Source organism: Notolepis coatsorum (genome assembly GCF_963971535.1).
Source record: "Notolepis coatsorum genome assembly, chromosome: 8".
Lineage (NCBI taxonomy): Eukaryota > Metazoa > Chordata > Actinopteri > Aulopiformes > Paralepididae > Notolepis > Notolepis coatsorum.
The window spans coordinates 80,734,107-80,758,638 of NC_140172.1; the positions used below are offsets into that span (position 1 = coordinate 80,734,107).

General features: G+C 43.6%; 1 protein-coding gene across 1 annotated transcript in view; it reads left to right on the plus strand.

Annotated features, from left to right (window-relative positions):
• pnpt1 (polyribonucleotide nucleotidyltransferase 1) overlaps window positions 1-24,532 on the plus strand; it is a 127,872-nt gene that overhangs the window by 85,425 nt on the left and 17,915 nt on the right. The window contains exons 21-23 of the mRNA XM_084320028.1: window positions 177-240; window positions 348-431; window positions 8,807-8,890. Coding sequence (XP_084176154.1) covers window positions 177-240; window positions 348-431; window positions 8,807-8,890 — 232 coding nt within the window. The remainder of the gene's footprint in view (window positions 1-176; window positions 241-347; window positions 432-8,806; window positions 8,891-24,532) is intronic.

Consider the following 24,532-nt stretch of genomic DNA (forward strand, 5'->3'; position numbering starts at 1 on the left):
GGTATTAACTTTGTTTTGATCTTTGCCACAACCATGTTTAGGAAGTTGGAGTTGTGCACAGTTCTACCTCTCACCATAAAGAGCCTGTGTGAAACAAGTGTAATAACCCAATGGTGAAGGAGCTATTATGCACTTACTTCACATGACTCTTGTCTGACTTCCATCTGACTCTCTAGGCTGATGTGAAGATTCCAGGCTTGCCCCTCAAACTGGTCATGGAAGCCATTCAACAAGCCACAGGTGAGTCCGGACAACAGCAGACGTTCTAACCCTTCAGATTACACACAGTGTTACCTCTTCCACCCACGTTACACCAGTCTGACTCTTTCAATCTGACCATTTTGCAGTGGCAAAGCGGGAGATCCTAGCCATCATGAACAAGACCATGGCCAAGCCCCGGGCTATGAGGAAAGAGAATGGACCTGTTATCGGTAATGTCATCCATACAGTATATATGTGTGTATTGTTGGCTAAAGTGGATAGAAAACACAAATTTTAGGCACCCAAGACTTTTTATATAAATTGTCTTAGATGTTAATAAAAAAAATTCTGTATTAGTGTGTCAGTAGACTACTCTTGTTGCAGGGACTATTATAATCATCATATTTGCGTGACTGACTGTATCCATCAAAGGGTTAAATCAAGCATTTTTAAGTACTTTAGAGGAAATGTCAAAATATTGCGATATATATTGTGTATCGTGATAGAGCCAAAACATTTCGTGATATCATTTAGAGGCCATATCGCCCAGCCCTACTCTAGGAGGTTATAACCTTATAGCGTTTTAAGAACTAGTTGGACAAATGTTATTCTAGTCTGAGACGGGGCTCAACAATGCAAGTATTTCACTCACATTTGCCCCTAAAAATAGATATCTGCCCCTAAAAATAGATGTTCTTAAAAATAGATATCTGCCCTTAACACATCTGCGTTGTGCGCCAGAAACGAGTTAACTCGTTTTTGGGATCAATATAAAACATTTTCGCCATGGCATTCATAATTCATCCAGCCTCCCTCCGGGTCTGCAGCTGGACCCTGTCTGATATTGCAACGCCTCAATACCGCCGCCTGGTGGATGTCGGGCGAGTTACACTCCAAGCCAAACCGGAAGTGGCGCTCGGTGCATCGAGGAAATTCCTCCGGCAGTAATATCTTGTAACGTGGGTCTAGATACACACTCGAGTGCATGGGATCGCTTTTAGGGGTGCACCGATGTATCGGTCGGGTATCGGTATCGGCCGATAAGTGCCTTGTTGACTGCAATCGGCCTATCGGCCGATAAGCTCGAACGTGCAGATGGCAGTAGCCGATAAGTTCGGTCCGTCCTGCACAACGCCGCCCCCAGTCCCCCACACAAGCTACTGCATCAAAGTTACTACTAAATATTCAACATTCTCTTTTGAGACTCCGCTTCAGACTCTTATCATTTGGCACTAAAAGCTAAACATTGTCACCGATATGGCTGTCCGCAACATGTCATTAATTGTGTACGCGAGGTGGTCGCTCAGTGACTACGCTAACGTGAGCTAGGTTAGCTAGCATGAGCTACCGGTATATGGAAAGACTAACGTTACTGGTGAAAATGTGATTTACGTTGGAATACTCCTTTGCCAACTTGCTGTACTTTGCTTGCAGGTCTGCAGCCATTATTGCTGGATTATGAATAGCCCCAACTTTAGCCAAGGTAACGTTATGGCTAAACCTTTAACGTTAGTTAACGCTAGCTTTCGGTTAGCTGTTCAATGCTAATAACACAACCAAGCGAACCCATCACAGCTCCCCGTCAACACCCCTCTCTCGGGAAGATGGCATTTAAGAAAGTATCTGCTGTTAAAATGACACAAACATTCGTTTTGTGGCATTAACGTTATATAGTTAGTGTTACACGTTCAATAACATAAGCATAGTATTTACCCGAACTACTAGCTCAGTTCCTTCCGTTGCTCATAGAGCCCTGAGAGTTGTACCCAATCCATTCTGCAATCTGTTAATAAAGTTTACAATCAGACAAATGTATAGAAAGGCTTTGTTTTATTATAACATTCGTTGCAGTAAAATCATTATGCCTCGTTTGGACATCCTGTGGAGCGCTGGTCGGCGGGCAGCTAACGTATTAGCTACGGTAAGCTTGTTGTGGTTCTTCTCGCAAGCAGATCAATGGCGCCATGCCCGGAAGTAGAAAATGAATAAACGCTTGCCGATTGGTGGTAAGAACAGCAGGAGGTGGGTGCTAGCGGTGTGACGTAATTGGCAGAATCGACTGTCAATCAAAATTGTTCTATTGCATTGGTTGAGAGCTCTGGTTGAGACAATAGTATTGAAAGGGATAACCTGTCCCTCGTGAATTCTTAATTGATATGGTAGTGGACCAGTCGACCAAAGGATTCGCGGGACGACAGAGTATTTTAAACTGAGTCTTTATTTCATCACACAGAGAAGAGAACTCTCCTGCAGCCCGTGGGCTCAGCTCCTCGCACACCAGTAGAAGGGAAGAATATCCACATTACATGACATATTTATACCTTCTTGCACGGAGGAGAGAAGGGGAGGGGGGTGTGTGTGTATTATCCGTGTGTGTATGTATGGGTGTGTGTGTGGTGTGTGTGTGTGTGCTAGGCTGTGTGTGTGCTTTTTTCAGAAGGGGGGGCTAATAGGTTCCAGATGTAGGCGAGGAGAGACCCCTAGTCTTGAACAACATCTCCATAAATCATGGGCGCGACAGCTGGGTGGGGGAGATGTGTGCGCGTGTGTATACGTGAGTGTGTGTGCGTGTGCGCGTGATCAGGATGTACAGGGAGCCCTGTGTGTGTGTGGGTGTGTGTGGAAGGAGCCTACAGCCAGAGGTCAGCAGGTCACGCCAATGCAGTGAGGGAGAAGGCAGACAGAGAGCAGGGTGCAGCCTACAGCCTGCACAAGCACAGATATAAGATATCAGACATTTTACATCAAATTTTACTAGATCAATGAACTAAAAACCCATCAGTATCCAGCTGCAGGCCGCCAGACCATACTGGGAGAGGGATAGTGCTACATGGCATGGTGGAATTAATACCATAAACATATTTCTTGATGTTTCCTTTTTTTAAGTAAGTAAAGAGGCCTACAAATACAAACATACACATACAAATATACAGTAGTTTCATTAAAAAAAATATATATATAAAAGAAAATTACAAATATTCTTTTTTACCACAAATATCGGTATCGGCCGATTGTGTTAGTTGAACAATCGGTATCGGTATCTGTGGCAAATGTTCATATCGGTGCATCCCTAATCGCTTTCTAAACGCAATAATCAATATGATTTCGGCTTTCATTGCGTCGTACAAACGGGAAATGGATCTAGCAGATCGATGTCAAATAATTGGAATATCTTTCCTCCAGTCTCATCGGCGAACGGTAAGAGGAATATAACGTTATTTTCAGCCCAATTGTTTATTCATTTCACGGCAATCCATCTGATCAACATATCAACTAGGGATGTCCGATATTATCGGCCGACCGATATTATCGGCCGATATCGGCAGTAAAATGTGATATCGGAAAATATCGGTATCGGTTAAAAAAAAAGCAAAAAAAACAGTATGCATGTTGGTTTAATTCAACAACTTGTATGTTAATTTTTACTTTTTTAATTATCATATTTTGCACAGATAATGCTTACATTTAGAAAGCCTTTTGAATGCATCCAGTGAAATTATTAGTTACCTGAAATGATTCCGTTTTTTTGGGGGGAAACCCTGCATATATCGGTATCGGTTGATATCGGTATCGGAAATTAAGAGTTGGACAATATCGGAATATCGGTAAAAAAGCCAATATCGAGCATCCCTAATATCAACCCATAGTAAATAAAGCCGTTACTGACGATCAAGGAATTATAAACGACCCCCCCCCCCTTTCTTTCACGCATGATGAAGCATAATGTATACCGATCATATACATTTGAATTTTTTAATATAGCGTGTATAGGAAAAAAACGCCAATCGATAATCTATCATATGCGTCAGGGCCTATAACTCGCGTTTTAGGAATTACTGCAGAAAACCTTAAAAACATACTTGCCGGTATATTCTCGACGGTACTAACACGACAATGTATGAATGAAAAAATATAACGTTCCCACATCCGGAACGATAGATACCCGATGTTGAATGGGCCATAGTAATATCGATATAGCTATAATATTTAAAATGTTATAGCCCTGCAAAGAAGGTAAACATCTCCATAGGGTTACAGCACTGGCAGACTGGGCATAAGGATGGGCATACTGCGTGGCAGACAATGTGTTAAAAATAGATATCTCGCCCTAAAAATAGATATCTGGCCCTAAAAATAGATGTTCCTAAAAATAGATATCTGCCCCTAAAAATAGATGTTCCTAAAAGATAGATGTTCCTAAAAATAGATATCCGCCCCTAAATATACATTTTCCTAAAAATAGATATCTGCAAACCTGAAAAAGTACAATCTACCATAATCTAGATTATAGATAATTCTTTCCAAGAAGTAACATTATTTAACAATATCCTACGTATATATTTTAAAACGACTGACTAGCGGTGTAACGGTACACAAAAACCACGGTTCGGTACGTACCTCTGTTTTGAAGTCATGGTTCACGGTTCATTCCGGTACAGTGGAGGAAAGTTTGCAGAATGTGGTTTTCCATGTTCCACTTAAGTAGGGCTGTCAATGAATATTCCCTTTTTTTTATCCAGTTTTTCTCCTGTTTTTCTGTGTATTTCTCCCATCCCAATTTAGTCGTTGGTCGTTGCTCGCATGTGCCCCCGAGACATAGGAGACAGCCAGCAGCATCTTTTCACCTGCCAGCGCGGACTCTCATTGGTGAGGTGTAACGTGTGGGAGGTCACACTACCCTCACCATCCCCCTCCCTCGCTGTGCAGGCGCCCTGACCGAGTCGCTGTTTACAACGACCAGAATACCACCCCACCGGCTTCCCTCCCGCTGACTCTGCCAATTGAGCCAGTATGACGGCCGGCCAAGCCGGAGGCAACGCTGACAGCCGGATTCGATACCAGTGTCTCTCGCGTTGGTGACAAGCGCTTAGTTCGCTGCGCCACCCAGCCGCCCCTGTCAACGAATATTCTATATTCAAATTAATAATCGACTTATAATAATTTTTTTATTATATTGTGAAAAAGAACAGCCCCCGGCTGTCTTCCCCTCAGCTTCTCGCGTGGGCCTGGATGCCTGGGCCTGGATGCGTGGGCCTGAATGCACTGCATGACGAATAGGAGACATGCAACACCACTTTCATTTAACTGAAGAACATAGTAACAACAACATCAACAACAACCATGGTGTGATGGCAGAGAGTTCAGAACAGATAATTTGATCAACTTGTGGAACCTCGAGACAAAGGTGTATGCAAGCTATGTAAACTGGTAACACTATTTTGGGAGTTCTAGCTTCAAGAATGTAAGTATCATACTTTTCACTTTTTAGCCCTTTATTGTAAATCATCCCTCATGGTAAAACTTGTAGATATTGAATAATGTAGATATTGAATAATGAATAGAGACAGAAGCGTCATGCAGATCCCTAATGGTTTGATTACTATTTCCCGTTTCATGCCAAGGAAAAGATTGTTTCATGTTTATCACACCTTGTTCAGAGGCGCATTGCTGTGTATGAATGTCCGTTCTATATGCCGTAAACTTGGAGTTTTGAATTAAGTTCTGCATGTGTGTTCCGTTAGCGGTTAAAGTGATAAAGTGATTGCATTCGTTCGGTACACAACGTGTACTGAGCCGAAGGTCCCGTACTGAAACGTACCATTGACCCCTAGCTAGTAACATACCTCTTTCTGGGTTCAACAGTCTTAGTTAGCATCATACCTCTTTCTGGGTTCAACAGTCTTTGTTAGCATCATACCTCTTTCTGGGTTCAACAGTCTTAGTTAGCATCATACCTCTTTCTGGGTTCAACAGTCTTTGTTAGCATCATACCCCTGTCTGGGTTCAACAGTCTTAGTTAGCAAACTTAGCATCATACCTCTTTCTGGGTTCAACAGTCTTAGTTAGCATCATACCTCTTTCTGGGTTCAACAGTCTTAGTTAGCATCATACCTCTGTCTGGGTTCAACAGTCTTAGTTAGCATCATACCTATTCTGGTTTCAACAGTTTAGTTAGCATCATATGGGTTCAACAGTGTTTGTTAGCATCATACCTCTGTCTGGGTTCAACAGTCTCAGTTAGCATCATACCTCTGTCTGGGTTCAACAGTGTTTGTTAGCATCATACCTCTGTCTTGGTTCAACAGTCTCAGTTAAGCATCATACCTCTGTCTGGGTTCAACAGTCTGTTTTCTTTGACACACAATAATAAGACTGATGACTGAAAGTCAATTCACCTTTACAGACGGAGACCTTTATTTCCACTGCTGTGATGGCTTTCAAATGTAGACATTTCAGTGTTTCTGTCGTCATGTCTCCCGTGGGTTAATTGGCCCTCGCGCTCTGCATTATCTTTCGATAACCACACACACCTCGTTGTGTATTATCCCTTACATAACGTATTTCAGAGCAAACTCACATTGGTAGCGTCTGCACCAGTCATCTGGACTCGTGTGAGTTGGTAGTGTCTGCACCAGTCATCTGGACTCGTGTGAGTTGGTAGTGTCTGCACCAGTCATCTGGACTTGTGTGAGTTGGTAGTGTATGCACCAGTCATCTGGACTTGTGTGAGTTGGTAGTGTCTGCACCAGTCATCTGGACTCGTGTGAGTTGGTAGTGTCTGCACCAGTCATCTGGACTTGTGTGAGTTGGTAGTGTCTGCACCAGTCATCTGGACTTGTGTGAGTTGGTAGTGTCTGCACCAGTCATCTGGACTCGTGTGAGTTGGTAGTGTCTGCTCCAGTCATCTGGACTCGTGTGAGTTGGTAGTGTCTGCACCAGTCATCTGGACTTGTGTGAGTTGGTAGTGTCTGCTCCAGTCATCTGGACTTGTGTGAGTTGGTAGTGTCTGCTCCAGTCATCTGGACTCGTGTGAGTTGGTAGTGTCTGCAGCACCAGTCATCTGGACTTGTGTGAGTTGGTAGTGTCTGCTCCAGTCATCTGGACTCGTGTGAGTTTCCACTGCATTGTGTGGTCTGTTGCACGCTCCTGTTCAATGTGAGGACCAATAGGGTGAGAGTATGGGTTTGCTGTGAGGACCAATAGCGTGAGAGAGTATGCAGGGAACAATGATCTGTTCAATGTGAGGACCAATAGGGTGAGAGTATGCAGGGAACAATGATCTGTTCAATGTGAGGACCAATAGGGTGAGTATGCACTGCAGGGAACAATGATCTGTTCAATGTGAGGACCAATAGGGTGAGAGTATGCAGGGAACAATGATCTGTTCAATGTGAGGACCAATAGGGTGAGAGAGTATGCAGGGAACAATGTGAGGACCAATAGGGTGAGAGAGTATGCAGGGAACAATGTGAGGACGTCAGCAACGTCAGCAAAACAAAGGAGATGATTGTGGACTTCAGGAGGTCGGGGGTCAAGGACTACAGCCCCCTCAGCATCGACGGGGCACCGGTTGAGAGAGTCAACAGCTTCAAGTACCTCGGAGCCTACATATCCGAGGACTTGACATGGACCACACACATTGACAGTGTTGTGAAGAAGGCACGACAACGCCTCTACTTCCTCAGGCGCCTAAGGAAGTTCCAAGTCAGCCAGAAGATCCTTAAGAACTTCTACTCATGTACAATAGAGAGCATCTTGACCGGCAACATCACCTCCTGGTTTGGGAATAGCACTGCACAAGACCGAAGCAGACTACAAAGAGTGACACGTTCAGCCGAACGCACAATTGGAGGGGGGCTCCCCACCCTCCAGAACATTTACTACAAGCGTTGCAAGGGCAAGGCTAAGAGAGTCTCAAGGCGAGCACAGAAAGACTCAGAAGAAGCTTCTATCCCCAGGCCATCAGGCTGCTAAACGAACAATGAATGAACACTACACAACAACAACCACCAAACGCACATAGCACACACATCCACACGCACACACCCACTTTAAACAAACACACTGTAGCACCCACTCCACACACTTTATAGCACACACCCACTTTAAACAAACACACTGTAGCACCCACTCCCCACACTTTATATTTATATTTATGGATGAAGGATTGCACTACAACTCGTACACCTTACTGTAAATTGTACCTAAAATTGTACCTCATCCCATTTCTGCTTTGCACTAGATAGTACTGTACATTAGTACACTGCATAGTATTGTGTATTGTATATTATATGGTAACTCAGAACATTGTACATATGTCTATACCGAACACTGTGCCCTCATTTTCTTCTTCTAAATTCATGCTATATTATGTTATTATGTTATTTGATACTATCTTGTCTAGCACAGTCTCTGGAGCGTAACAGTAAGAAGCATTTTGTATGAAAGTATTCTGTACTTCTGTATGACAACTATTAAAGAACTTGAACTTGAATAGGGTGAGAGTATGCAGGGAACAATGTGAGGACCAATAGGGTGAGAGTGTATGCAGGGAACAATGTGAGGACCAATAGGGTGAGAGTGTATGCAGGGAACAATGTGAGGACCAATAGGGTGAGAGTATGCAGGGACAATGTGAGGACCAATATGGTGAGAGAGTATGCAGGGAACAATGTGAGGACCAATAGGGTGAGAGAGTATGCAGGGAACAATGTGAGGACCAATAGGGTGAGAGAATGCACTGCAGGGAACAATGTGAGGACCACATTTAACCATGTCCACACATCGAGCCCTGGTCTCAGATGTCTTTTTATTGTCCCTGTAGAAACCGTCCGGGTGCCTGTCTCCAGAAGAGCTCGTTTTGTGGGTCCAGGTGGCTACAACCTTCGCAGGCTACAAGCTCAAACAGGTAACATGTCACTCCTCTTAAAATGTACACCTTTTAAATCGTTTTTTCTTTTTTTAATCTTTAGGGCTGAACGAGCTAATGTTGTATTGTGTCATTATTTTCATTGGAAGCGGTATTAAGATTATAATGATCAGATTCTTCCAGATCTTTCTTATGTCTATAGAACAGGATTTGTAGGCCAGGACATCTCTGCTGCACCAAGACACTTCACTTAGGAAGCTGTTGTGATACATTTCACCTTCATCAAACACTGCAGTCTCCTGTGATTTAGATATTATACCTATAAAGGCTTGAATTAACATGTGACTAAAAAACAATAAACCTACAAGCCATGAGGAGGCTGACAGACACTGGCTAGAACGTAATTGACGCGTCTGTTGCCACTCGTCAGATCAACGATAGAATGTCCACAAGGTCCGTTGCAATAATACTTTACCAGTGGATTTATTTACACCACACAATTACCAAATGCACAATTTGCATGTAATATATAAAGTAAACAGTACTACCTTACCCAGTGAACCAACACTATAAACGACAAACAAAATCACATTGATGCAAACGGTCAAAACTGTTGGCTCTTGCCGGTTACAAACATGTCATCAGTACCATCCTCATTAACAATGGTCGCCGATGACGTGTTTAGACGTCATTCCTAGCCATGCTCATTCTGCCGAAGACGCCGTAACTCGTCTTTGATATCAATATTTCAAAAATCTGTGATCGAAATCATATTTCCCCTCCGGAGCCCTGAGATACACTGCAAAGCTCCACTCAACTCTCTAGCGGTTCAAGAGCGCCATCTGGTGGCCGATCGGCAGATCGCCAACAGGAAATGACCCCGTGAACCGGAAGTGCTCATCCATAAGTCGTCCGGGCACTCGCTATCGTTAGAGAGACTCCGTCTTGACACAGTGAACATCGATCGGTGCAAATAACTCGAAAAAACAACATGATTTGGACGTATATACTATTATACAACCTGGAAATGGATCGGGCATTTCTCCATCCCATAATAGAAAAAAATCTGTTCCACGCTCATCTGCCAGCGGCGCGAGGAAGCCACGTGAGTTGCAGCGTTATATTCTAACGTGTTCCATATAAACTTCTATGATGATCATATGACCCACACTGGATGAATCATCTAACGCTGCCCACGGAATTATAAACGCCCCCTCGCCCATCCGGTCAATATCAGATGATACGTAGTAACTTCTAGAACCACGTCCAGTTGAAATGTTTTATCTCGCGCCGATTGCTATCAAACTGTATTTCATCATCAATATAATGCATTTGGAGCTATAAATCAAGTTCTGGAGAAAGCTGCAGAAAACGATAAAAACATACTTATACTTTAGACCATATTTTAGTATGAATATGTGAATGAAAAAGTTTAACGTTGCTACACCCTGAACAATGGATATAGGACATTGAATGGGCCATAATAATGGCAATTTAGCAATAGAATTTAAAAAGTTATAGCCCTGCAAAGAAGGGGAACTTCTCCATAGACAAAATAGAGCTGGCTAGGGATGGTAAATTATGAATTTAACCCATGGCGATCAAAGTGTTAAGTAGCCAGGTAAGCCACCTATTGGTCAGCAAAGGGAACTGCCACCATGAACCCAACTCCATAGGCACAATGCATACAATAGTACATACACAATGTATACAAATACAGAAACCCAAACAAATACATAAAATATGACATATGCACCAAACCAGTAAATTGGCTCTAACAATACTAGTGTTTTCTTTTCTTTTTGCAACTAAAATGCAATGCAGATTATTGTTGAGCCACCATTACTCACTGACACCATGACTCACTGACGAGCCAAGAACAATACGATTGTTGTCAATACTACACTGTGAACTCTCCATACTGTATGTTTACAAGGGCTGTACGCGTGTAGTCTTACCAACAAACTTGCAGTTCCGCGTTCGGGTTCTGCGATCTGATTGGCCACTGACGTATGCTCTCTCTACGCCCAAACAGCGCGTTACGCTAGTTCTGCCTCTAACACCGCCGGGGCTGCGATGGGAACAGCTAGGGTGGTCGTCAAGCTGGACCGCATACTCAAATGAGTACACTGCCGTGAAAAGCTGCAGCAATACAGCTCTTCCTTGAGCTGAAGTGATGACCCAAAAATTACTCAAGTCCAAATTGTCAACGGTTTGCTTTAAATTGTATAAGCATTCCGTGATGGTTGCATAGTCCAAGATATGGACGTTGAGAAGCTTGTTTTTAACTGTTAAACGGTCGCAGTTTCCCTGCCGATGCAGTGACAATATGAAAACATGCCTATCTGTGTCAAGGGCAGCTTTTCACGGAAGTGCACTCATTTGAGTATGCGGTCCAGCTTGACGACCACCCTAGCTGTTCCCATCGCAGCCCCGGCGGTGTTAGAGGCAGAACTAGCGTAACGCGCTGTTTGGGCGTAGAGAGAGCGTACGTCAGTGGCCAATCAGATCGCAGAACCCGAACGCGGAACTGCAAGTTTGTTGGTAAAAGACTACACGCGGGCTGTACATCCATGACTTTGTCAACTAAGAAACTTGCTGATTTAAAGGAATAGTTCAGATAGATTTATTTTATATTAGGGGGTATGAAATACTGTCCAGTAGTGTAATTGATGCATCGCTATTAGCTGACTTACCAAGTCCTGTGGTGGCAGTTCAGTTTTAACCATCCACAGCGGGAAACGTGAGGTCCTTGTTCATTTATCCACAGCAGGAAACATGATGTCCTCGCTCATTTATCCACAGCAGGAAACGTGAAACGCTCATTTCCTGTGCTTCAGACATGACGCTGTGCCTAGGCACTAGTCCCAATGCGTACGCAGCTTTCCAGTTTGCTCGGAACCCGGCCAGAACTCTGATTAGGTCTCTGTCAGCTAATGGTTATACATCCATTACACTACTGGGCAGTATTTTTATTTTTTTTTATCAAATCTTTTTATTAAATTATTTTCCCCAACATGAAACAAAACATCACAATACAATAATAATAATAATAATAATAATAATAATAATAATAATAATAATAATAATAATAATAATAATAATAATAATAATAATAATAATAATAATAATAATAATAATAATAATAATAATAATACATAAAAAGACATCCCAGGACAATAACTTAACACAACATGACAAGACAATAATTGAGACCGACTGTACAGTGATCATCCCAAGCCCCCTCCATCTCCATATACAGGAGCCACGATCCCCAACCCTCGAGGACCCCGAGTCCGGCGCCCCAACGAGTCAAAGCATCATGCCTCTTTAACACCATGACCCGCTGAGGCCCTGAACCAGGGCCCCCCCCCCCCCACCCAGAGCCAAAGGGGGCCCAGAACATACACATAATCAATTATGCAAAAAAATAAAAACGATATACATGGACACTCGCTCGTTCTCCCCCCGCACACCCCAGGCCCTCAACGTGAGTCACACACAATATACATTATTCAGTAATACATATTTCCAAACTTATATGCGTTCTTTTATCTTTGCCACAGCAGCCAACCAAATTGCGATGTTAGATTCATTAACCCCTATAACACGTGCAGTGGATATCTCCAGATAGATCACATCAAGATAGGTGAGAATCCATACCTTCGGGCAGAGTTTGTCTGGGTGAATCCAACGTGAGGGAATACATTTTTTGCGGCTGTGAGGCCGGCCAAAATGAGTCTTTTCACATGTGTATAGGTCGGTAATTGAGAGACATCATTCAATAACAATACAGAAGGAGATACAGGTATGGTCAGAGAGAAAATGTCTGAGAGCTGAGAGGTAACATTTTCCCAAAAAAACTCAACAGGAGGGCATTCCCAGTACATATGCATAAATGTTCCTGTGGCACCGTTTGGACACAAGGTACATCGAGAGTCAGGTCTGAGACCCATTCAATTAAATCGTCTAGGGATTAAATAAGTCCTATGAACAAAATTTTGATGAATCTGTTGATGATCTGGGTTCCGTGAGGATAGCCAAACATTTTCCCAGACTGCATCCCAATCAAAATCTATATCCAACTCCGGGACATCCTTTCTCCAAATTGTATCCAGGGGGAGGTCTTTATACGAGGACATAAGTAAATGGCAATAAAAGTCTGAAACGAAGCCTCTCGATGTCTCTTTGTCATAAAATAATTTGTGAAAGCGGTGATGCACTAGTGGAACGTCCCATGGAACGCCATGAGCCTTCAGAGCTGCTCTTATTTGTAAATAAAAGAAAAAGGAGGTTCCATGGAGATCATATCCGTTGGATAGATCCTGGAAAGAGCGGAGACCAGAGTTATCGAAGATATCCCCCAACGTGTGGATGCCTTTCTTTTCCCATCTAGGGTACCTAATAGGTTGTTGTCCAATAAGGAGAAGATTGTTATTAAATAGAGGGTAATGCGTGTGCCATTGATGGCGGTTAGTACCCACTTACTGGGTGTCATGCCAAGTCTGGATCACATGTGTGATAAGAGGGCCAAATCGTAATTTGCATTGCTTAATTGATATGTTGATATACACAATATCCTGAAGTCTATATGGGGACACCATCTTCTCCTCCAATGGTCGCCAAGATACGGCTGCTTGAGCGTCAAACCAAGTGATCAGAGGTCTCAGAGAGAAAGCTTGAAAATAATATTTAAAGTCTGGAAATGCTAAGCCCCCATCGAGTTTACTCCTTTGGGCAGTTGATCTCTTCAAGCGCGGGCGTTTATTGTTCCAAACGAAGTTATATGAGGCAGAGTGCAATTTCTGCCAGTCACCAACAGGAGGAGGTAACGGGAGCATGGAGCTGATAAAGTTAATTCTGGGTAAAATATTCATTTAAATTATTGACGCACAGGCCTGTAATGATTTTTTTTATTTGGACCATCTGTTGAAGTCATTCGTAATCCTGTCACCCAAGCTGGAGTAATTATACCTTACCGTCTGGCTAATAGTGGTGAATATTTCAATCCCGAGACATTTAAAGTGCTCCACCATAAGTGTTACGAAGGATCAGATTAAACCGAGTATATATATTTATTTGTTGATATATATTGAATAGTATTTGTATATCGTTTGATATCCCTTGTATATTCCTTGTACATATACACGGAATATCCCTTTAGCCTACTATAGCCCATAATAGTTCATTCTCCTATTGGACAAAGGACCAGGCGCCAGGGGACCAGCCCCCGGAGTCAAGTTCAAAGTTACCGACAAGACATGTCTGTACTAGCCCCGGCCCTGCCCAGGGATACGGCGACAGAAATGAGAGTGGCACTATTTGTTCACCGTGCATATAAATATGGCGTAAGTGAATACAGAGGCACTTAGTCAGAAACTTAGTAACCAACGTGAAGCCTCACCCACGATACGACGTGCGGTGAAGTATGGCCTGTTTGGCCCCAGAATAGCATTGAGACCGCGTGCGAATTAATAACTGAATTGTCAGAGTTTGGCACTGTACCGTCGAGTGCGACGTATTTCTATTAAGTTAATAATAGTCTATTGTGTATGGTGCATCGTGCGGTTAGAGTTCTAAAGTGACCAGCATCTCCAACGCTTCCTCGTGTTAGCTAGATTGTTATCCAGGCTGGGCCGACCACATGGCGCTTTCATCCGAGGAGATCTAGGCGAGGACCGAATGGACATGTACACTGGATTACCTACCCGACGTCTGCATAGCCCTGTGCGGCTGGAATATATATTTGCTTTGGTACTGTGATTTGTGGAGCAGATAATCGCCGACGCCTGTGAGTGTTGGATTTACCCCCGAGAGGAGTCAAGGTCGAGTCGGCGCTCAGAGAGCCTGAGGCCGCCTAGCTTTCTTCACTGTGGAGCTACAGCCTACAAGAGAACCAAGCTGTATTCGTCTGCGGATCAAGAGTCTATCGCACTGTCTTCTGTACTCGAAGTCTCCCTAGATATCGTTGACCAGACGTTCTACTACCGACAGCTCTCCTACCCCCCCTGCCGGCTTACAACCGGGAGGACCCCTTCCAGTATATCCCGCTATATCATTAAGTGTACCATAGATATAATTCCCTAAGAGCCAGGTTGTATACTTGCCTCCTGCGTAACCAGAGAATGGACATTCAGTGTTGATTTGCCTACGAATACTCACTTGCCTTACAAGTGCAATCAAATGTAATATAAGTATCATATGTACCTTTTGCTCCATTAAATACTTGATTAATACCTTTGACTGGAACCGATTTCATTGTGGGAAGTGTTCATCATATTCATATATTGTGTACTGTATGGCCAGTAGTTAAAGTACATAAAGCGGTAGTGGTTTAATGATACCATACTTATCAATACAGTCAGGGAATTGTACCCCTCAGTTACAATAAGTATGGTTGCAGGTAGGATGGTAGCCTTCGCAGGCTCATTAAGTGGAAGAAAAGCAGATTTTGGCCAGTTGATCTTAAAGCCGGACAGGCTGCCAAATTCATCTATCATGCTGAGCAGATGAGGTAAAGAGACGGAGGGATTCTGCATAAACAGGAGTACAGGTTGCGTTTTGTCTCCCCTTTTATTTATTATGTACACGGACAGCTGCAGATTGCTTCATGACCAAAGGCATCTGGTTAAGTTTTCAGATGACACTGTCCTGGTATCCCTACTGCAGCGCTCCGAAACTGATCATGGACCTGTACTTCGCGACTTTGTGAATTGGTGTGATGAGAATTACTTGGGCCTCAATGTCTCTAAGACTAAGGACATGATAATTGACTTCAGACACAACCCCGATCATCAAGCCAGTGTAGCTAGTGTAATTCACGACGAGGACGTCCAGATTGTTGAATCGTACAAATACCTGGGAACTGTGTTTGACTGTAAACTGAAGTTCAACTTAAATACAGAGTCCATTGTTAAAAAAGGTCAGCAGAGGATCTACCTGCTGAGAAAGCTGAACTCTTTTAATGTTAGTGCAAAGATCCTGATCACTTTTTATAGTTCTTCTATTGAAAGCCTCCTAACTTTTTCTTTTATCTGCAGGTTCCGTGGCCTGTCTATTAACACTTTAATCGCCAAGGACACCTTAACTCGTCATTCCCCGCCATGCTAATTCTGCCAATGACGCCGTAACACGTCATTGAGATCAATATTTCAAAAATCTGTGATCACAATCATATTTCTCCCACGGAGACTTGAGATCTACTGTTGATCCCCTCTCAACTCTCCAACGGTTCAAGAGCGCCATCTGGTGGCCGATTAGCGGATCGCCCAAACCGGAAACCGGAAACGGAAACTGGTGCTCATCCAAATTCGGTCCGATCACTCGCTATAGGTACCGGGACTCGAGCTAGACACAATGGATTGGTATCCATTACCAATAACTCGATAAACAACATGATTTGGACGTATATACTATTATACAACCTGGAGATGGATCGCATATTTCAACATCCCATAATAGGAATATTTTTGCTCCACGCTCATCGCCCAACGGCCCGAGGAGACTGGGGTAAGTTTCAGCATTTTTTTTTACCGTGTTCGATACAAATGCTCTAATGATCATATCACCCACACTAGATGAATCATCTAACGTTGGCCACGGAATTATAAACAACCCCCCCCCCCATCCGGTCAACATCAGATAAGTAGTAACTAGGGCTGCACGATTAATCGTTTTTTAATCGAAATCGCGATTTGGAATGATGCAATTATCAAATCGCCAAGCCTGCAATTATTATTATTTTTTTTTTATTTTTTTTTTAACCAGGAAGTCCCATTGAGATACAAGATCTCCTTTGCAAGGTAGACCTGGCAGACCTAGACCAATAACATTTGCAATACATCACACAGCAATAAAATGTGCGATACATCACACAAGAACATAATAAATGTGCATGTATACAATACATCACATGTAAACACAAAGCAGAATAGTCTACATGATAGTAAAAGTGTATAATACAGGGTAATACAGTAATTTTGCAGTTGGGACCCGACTACAGAAAGCAGCAACATTCTTCTTGTAAATTTTTTTTTAAATATGTTATAATCGCATCGCAAATCGCAATCGCAATATCTGTCAGAATAATCGCAATTAGATTATTTCGCGCCGATCGCTATCAAACTGTATTTGATCATCAATATAATGCATTTAGGGCTATAAATCACGTTCTGCAGAAAACGATAAAAACATATTTATACTTTAGACCGTATTTTAGTATGAATATGTGAATGAAAAAGTATAACGTTGCTACATCCTGAACGATAGATAATTGACGTTGAATGGGCCATAGTAATGTCAATTTAGCAATACAATTTAAAAAGTTATAGCCCTGCAAAGAAAGGGAACTTCTCCATAGACAAATAGAGCTGGCAGAGGATGGTATAATGATGTACATAAGCCTGGCAAAGAAAGTGTTAAAGATAGGAACAGCCTACAGTACATAGTGAAAGTGTGCTTCCAAATTATTGGAGTAAAACGGAGAGACCTAGGTTCTCTCTGGACGGACCAGGTGGTCAAGAAGGGGACGAGCATCACTAATCAACCCCTCCACGCTCTGTCTCAGCGGTTTTCACTGTTGTCTTCTAGCCGCCATTATGACATCCCACCAAGTAGGATCAACCGCTACGCCAAATCTTTTGTCCCCTCGGCTATCAGACTTTTAAACACAGACAGTAGTCATTTTAAGTAGCCTTTTGCACTTGGTTGTCTGTTTTTACTTTTACTTGCTGGATTGTGTATCATATGGAGTGTTTTTTTTTTTTTTTTTCGTGCTGTCGTTGAGATGTTTTGTTGTTTGTTTGTCTTTGTTGCTTGTTGCGTATGAAGCTGCAAATATGAATTGCCCCACGCGGGATCAATAAAGTTGTCTTGAGTCTGTGTCTACATCATCTGCGTATAAGCTGATATGGTGATGTGTGCCCTGAATTGAAATAGGAGATATAATTTTGGATTGTCTTATGTATTGAGCTAGAGGTTCGAGGGATAAGGCGAAAATTCCGGGACTAAGAGGACAACCCTGTCTAGAAGAGCGTGAGACAGAGAAGAGTGGCGAGCATAACTTCCCTGTTAAGATCATGGCCGAAGGCCCTGTGTAGAGAACTTCGATCATATGAATGAAACCCTCACCCAACCCCATCCTTCTAAGAACTGCCCACAAGTAAGACCACTCTAATCTGTCAAATGCCTTCATTGCGTCCAAGGACATGACCGCTGTAGGGACTGCAACATCCTTGCTGGCATCAATCACGTGCAGTAACCGTCTGATGTTGTCAGTAACCAGGCGGCCTCTTATGAAGCCGGTCTGATCAGGGTGAACTAGAGATGTCCTATGCTTTTGAAGTCGGGTGGCTAGAACCTTGGCATATAGCTTTAGATCGGCTCCGAGGAGACTTAGGGGCCTGTAGCTGCCACATTCGGTGGGGTCCTTATCCTTCTTGAGTAAAATAGAATAGAATAGAATAGAAATACTTTTATTATCCCATGGGAAATTTGACACTGCAAATCGCTCAACATTTAAACATTTAGACAGAACAGGTCACGAATTAGAATAATAAAACAAATCAAATCGAGTTGCCTAGGATAAGAGTAGAGTAAAATAGAATAAAAATGGAATAAAATATACAGTAAAAATATACTGAGAGGCATCATAGCAGCATGGGGGAAGGGGGGGGGGGTACAGGTAGTAAAAACAACACAGGCAGTGTAAACAAATGGGTCAATACAATTTACCATCTAACTAACTGAAATATATATTCACAGTATTCACAGTGTCACATAAGGTGCAGTATGCATGAGGTAGTGTTATAATTTACTATCTAACTAACTGAAATATACATTATTCACAGTATCACAGTATCCACATAAGGTGCAGTATGCCTAAGGTAGTGTTATTGTCCTCATTGGGTTCCTATTAGTCCTAGGTCAATGTCTGGCAGCAGTCGCTGCCCCCTGTTGTGGAGCCTGGAGGCCGCTAGTCGCGGCCTCCTGCCACTATGGAGCTGCCACTCTGTGCTCAGTGATGCAGTGAGGCACAGTGATGCATTGTATAGTCTGATGGCTGTTGGAATGAAGGACTTCCTGTGCCGTTCAATGCTGCATTTGGGTAGTGTGAGCCTAGCACTGAACATGCTCCTCCTGTCAGCCAAGTCTGTGTATAGTGGGTGGGAGGGGTTTTCCCTGATGGCCTGGAGCTTAGCAAGGCTCCTCCTCTCCGCCACCCTCGCTAGGGAGTCCACCCCAACCACGCTACTGGCCTTCCTGACCAGCTTATCCAGCCTGGTTGTGTCCCCTGCTCTCAGTCCGCTGCCCCAGCAGGTCACAGCTTACAAGAAGGCGCCCGCCACCACCGACTCATAGAACATCCTCAACATCCTTGTACAGACATTGAAGGATCTCAGCCTTCTGAGGAAGTAGAGTCGGCTCTGGCCCTTCTTGTACAGTGCCTCTGCGTGTTTTGACCCGTTCAGTTTGTTGTCGATGTGCACACCGAGATATTTGTACACCTCAACCATGTCCACATCAACTCCCCTGATGGAAACGGGGGTCACAGGTGCACTCCTCCTCCTCCCCAGCTCCACAACCAGTTTCTTGGTCTTCGCCACATTTAGCTGCAGGTGGTTTTTATCGCACCATGTGACGAAGTCCACTACCAGTTCCCGGTATTCCCTCTCGTCACCGTCCTTTATATATCCCACTATCGCAGAGTCATCAGAAAACTTCTGAAGGTGGCAGGACTCTGACCGATAGTGGAAGTCGTTGGTGTAGACAGGAAGAGGAAGGGAGAGAGGACTGTCCCCTGTGGGGCCCCGGTGTTGCTGACCAGTCTGTCTGACACACAGCTCCGTAGGCACATGTACTGTGGTCTGCCCGTCGGATAGTCCACAACCCAGGACACCAGGGGGGCCTCTACCTGCATCGCCTCCAACTTCTCACCCAGCAGCCCAGGCCTTATGGTATCAAAAGCACTGGAGAAGTCAAAGAACATGACTCACAGTGCTCCCTGGCTTGTCTAGGTGAGTGTAGATGACAGCATCCTCTACCCCCAGTCGGGGCTGGTAGGCGAACTGGAGTGGGTCTAGGTGGGGTTTGGTCACCGGGCGGAGTTGCTCTAAGACTAACCTCTCCATGGTCTTCATTATGTGAGAGGTTAATAGAGCCACCGGCCTGTAGTCCTTGGACGTGCTGGGACGCGGGCACTTAGGGACAGGGACCACACAGGAGGTTTTCCACTGTGTCGGGACTGCAGCCTCAGGCTCATGTTGAATATAAAACAGATATAAGCTCCATATTGACATCTCTGGAAAAATTGCCCTCTTTGATTGAGTGTAAAATCATTGAGAGTAATAAGGGACAGAGTACATCCCAGAATGCAAGATAGAGTTCCGGTGGAATGGCGTCCCATCCGGGAGCCTTGCCCCGTTGCATATCCGCAATCGCCTCTAAGTTCAACTAGCGTGATAGGTGCAGCTAACAGCTTAGCACTATCTTCCGAGATCTGTGGTAGGTTGATTTGATCAAGAAAATCCTCCAGCTTGGTATGATCAAAGACCACCTCTGACTTGTACAGGTTGGAATAAAAAGAGTGAAATGTATCATTAATCTTTTTGGGGTTGGTGGTTACCTCCCCCTGTTGGTTCTTAATGGAAGGGATTTCTGCAAATTGCTCACTGGCACGTATCTTCATAGCTAGTAGGTGACTAGGCTTGGAGCCGTGAAAGTAGTAGTGCTGTCTTGTTCTGTACATCTGAAATTAAGATTGTTGTCTTAAAATGGAGTTAATCTCTTTTTTCACTACCTTAATTTGAAGCTCAAGAATGCTGCAATGAAGAGATCAACGTGGCTTGAAGCTTTTCCAATTCCACCAGTTTGGAGAGACGTCCCTTGCGGAGATTAGATGCAAAGAGAGTAGTGTTACTTCTGATAAAAACCCTTAACCGAATCCCATAGAATTCTGGGGTCCTGTACCGAGCCAGCATTAAACTGCAGGAATTCAGTGAGCTTCTCTTTAAATTGCAAGTTAAACACTCAGTTTTTCAGTAGTGTTGAGTTAAAGCGCCATCTAGGGGCACGAGATGTTATTTTACTGAGTGAACCCTTGAGGCGGATACCTTTTGTGGTCTGAAAGTGCTATGGGTAATAAGTCAACATCAAAGCTATCAAAGAGATGTGGGGAAGAAAAAAACACAATAAATTCTGGAAAAGGTCTTATGTCTCGACGAGAAGGAGTAATCTCTCGCGGATGGGTTGAGCGATCGCCACATATCGATTACCCCCGTGTCCTTAGACCAGGCTTGTAGGGCTGTGGTAGCTTGCTTCTGATCAGAGGTTTCCGCATGATTGGATCTATCAATCAATGGATCCCAGACTGCATTAAAATCAGCTCCTACTATTAATGAGTAATCGGGTAGTTTCAACATAGCTGCAGTTAGTACACCATAAAAGTTAGCGTCATACAAATTAGGGGCGTATGCAGCAATCAGCGCAATTTTCCGGTTAGAGCATTCTATTTTAGCAATAGTAATTCGACCATCTGCATCAGACCACACATCTAACAGTTTAATATTCAAATTTCGCTTCGCTATGATGGCTACCCCTCTGGCCTTGGTGCTAAAAGAAGAAGAACTTATGTTATGGTAAAATCTATTTGCCAGTTTTGCGTTATCTGCCAATAAAAGGTGCGTTTCACTCAGTAAAGAAAGGTCCACTTCCTTCCTTTTTAGCCACGTTAGTACACTTGTGCGTTTATGCGGTATATTGAGACCCCATGTATTCCAGATCAGGATATTCAAATTAGCCATAGTCTAAAAAGGATGCAGTATGATTTAATGTAATTCGTTTGGAGTAATAATAGATACATATTCACTTGTTAAGGTCCTATTGAGTACAGAGCGTGAGCGTGAAAACAAAAATAAAACGGAGCGAGTCGACTGGAGAGAAAAATAAAAAACAACACAATCCCCCATTCCCTCCCCCCTCCCCCCCACTTCTATAACGTCTCCTATCAGGAGATTAAGCTGCATCCCACCTGGTGTGAGGCATGCAGTGTATAATTTCCCTAGGAAGTCGTTTGCAAACTAAAAACGTGGTAACTAACCTTTACTCTATGCTACCTGAGATGTGTGACCATTGGTACAAGATAAATCAAACATGAACATCAAACCTAAATCAAGTGTGAACAACTAAGCATTGGCACTACAGTACAGGTGGCTTATGTCCACAGAGAATAATAAACTACTAATGGTAAACTTTTAGAGAGCTGTATTCTTACTAGGGCTGGGCAATTAATCGAAAAAAATAAAAAAGAATAATCAAGATCTCGGTTCATAGACCTATGCAATCTCACTTTAAGTCAAGCACTTTCATATATCCTATATGTAAGTTTCAAGTCAAGCACTTCCACATATGTTGTGCTGTCTGAAGGAGTGCAATAAATTATTTAATTGAAAAAAGAATCGTATGAGAGAATCGTGATCTCAATTCCCAGAGAGAAAAATCGTGATTCATATCCCAGCAAGAATCGCCCAGCCCTAGTTCTTACTGTGGATAAAACAAAGGAAAGGTTACATCATGTACCGGTCTGTATTGAGTGTCACGTTACAGTAGGGAATGAGTTGTATAGGATACAGTCCAATATTAGAAGGCTGTGCTAAAAATGTGCAACCAACCAAACATTGTCCTTGTAGGTGGTTTATATCCACACGAGATAATAGGCTACTGATGATAAATACTTATAAGGCAAGTGTATAAGCTTCAAGGACAGAAGTTCAACCAAGTTCAACCAAGCATCCACTGTCCTGCTAGGCTAACTGCATCAGCCATACAGCTAGCGCTGCTAACCAGCATGTTAATTAGCTTGTCGGCTAAGTAGGCTACTGATGGTAAACAATTAGAAGGTTGTATGCTTATTGTGGATGGCACAAAAGATAGGTTATATAGTGTTCGTGTCTGCATTGAGTGTCGTGTTTATGTAGCCTACTCACCCACCAGGACAAGAAGTGAATGATTAACAGCTTACGAGTGTAATCGATAGTCCATACTAGGTCAACTGGCTCAGCTATACAGCTAACACAGCCAGTTAGCCTACTAGATAGCCTGTCGGCTAGCCTGCCAATACAGCCAGCTATGCGGTCTTTTGGTTATCTAGGCACAGTCACCGTTTTCAGATAGTTTTGGATGAAGTCGGCTGCCAAAGCTGGGTCTTCGAATCTGTGTGTCAAGTTGTCCGGTAGAGTTAGCCTCAGAACTGCAGGGTAAACAAGTCCATACTTTACTCCCGGGCAAGCTCGCAGACGGCGTTTCACCTCTCCAAAGCTAGCTCGCTTCTTAGCTACTGCCATTGTGTAGTCCGCGAAGATAGATATCCTTTTCCCATCGAGGAGCAGGGGAGACCTTATACCCGCTTTCTGCAGCATATCGTTGCGTATGTGAAAGAAATGTACCCTGATGACAAACGGTCGTGGGGGCTCTCCATCTCGGGGGCGACTCCGCAGGGTGTGGTGAGCTCGGTCCAATAGCGGCTTTTCCTCCAGGCCGAGTAGCTTTTGAAGTAGCCCGGCTACGTACTCCGTTGGTCGTGGACCCTCTGCTCCCTCTGGTACACCTAGCAAACGAATGTTGTTTCTCCGCATTCTGCTTTCCATGTCTTCGCATCTGTTGTCTAGGTATTCTACCCTAGCCACCAGGGAGCCAACGGTAGTTTCCAATTCGCAAATGCGGGTGCTGTTATCTGTGGCGCCGCGTTCCAACTCCAATATAACCTCTCCTTGCGTATCGAGTTTGTTTTGTACTTTCTCAATCTACTTCTTTAGCTCGTCTTTGACTGACAGCATCTCCGATCTGAGAGAGTTTAAAAGGGAGTCGATTTTAGCAAAGATATCAGTCTTAAGGGAGCCCATCATGGCTTGTAGTAGTCCCGCAGTTAGTATCCCGGTGTCGTCGGCCTCCGTGGCGTCTGGTAGCGGGCCTCCTTTTGTTCGAGTATTCAGCATTTTAAGTTATAATACAACAATAGTTCAACAAGTTCGGTTAAAGGACTGTTCAAACACCTACTCAATATAGATGTGTTCAGTTTGATAGGAGTATAATATAAGTTGTCACACACTCTGGAGCGGTGGGGAAGCGTCTCTTACATTCTCAGCCTCCTCTTAAAAAAGAAAAAAAAACATAACTACTGGGCAGTATTTCATACCACTTAACACATCTGGCGCCAATAACGTCGTACAACGTGTTTCAAGGTCATGCTAATTCTGCCATTCCACGGCGTACGACGTTATTGAGATCATATTTCATTTTTTCGCCATGGTGTTCATAATTCCCTCACCCAGCCTCGGCTGATACAGTGGGAGCCTGCACAACTCTGCAACGCTTCAATACTGCCGACTGGTGGTGATCGGGCGAGTTACAACCGGAAATGGATCTCTGGTGATCTCCGTGCACCGGGGAAATGCGTCCGGCACTCACATATTGTTGCGGGACTCTAGACACACATCCGTACATATGGATTGCTGCCATAACTCAATAATCGATATGATTTGGGCGTTTATTATTATTATACAAACCGGAAATGGATCTAGTCGATCCACGTCAAATAAGTGGGATCTTTTTCCTCCAGTCTCATCGGCGAACGGTAAGAGGACGCTGACGTCATTTTCAGCGTGATTGTTTATTATTATTAATGCA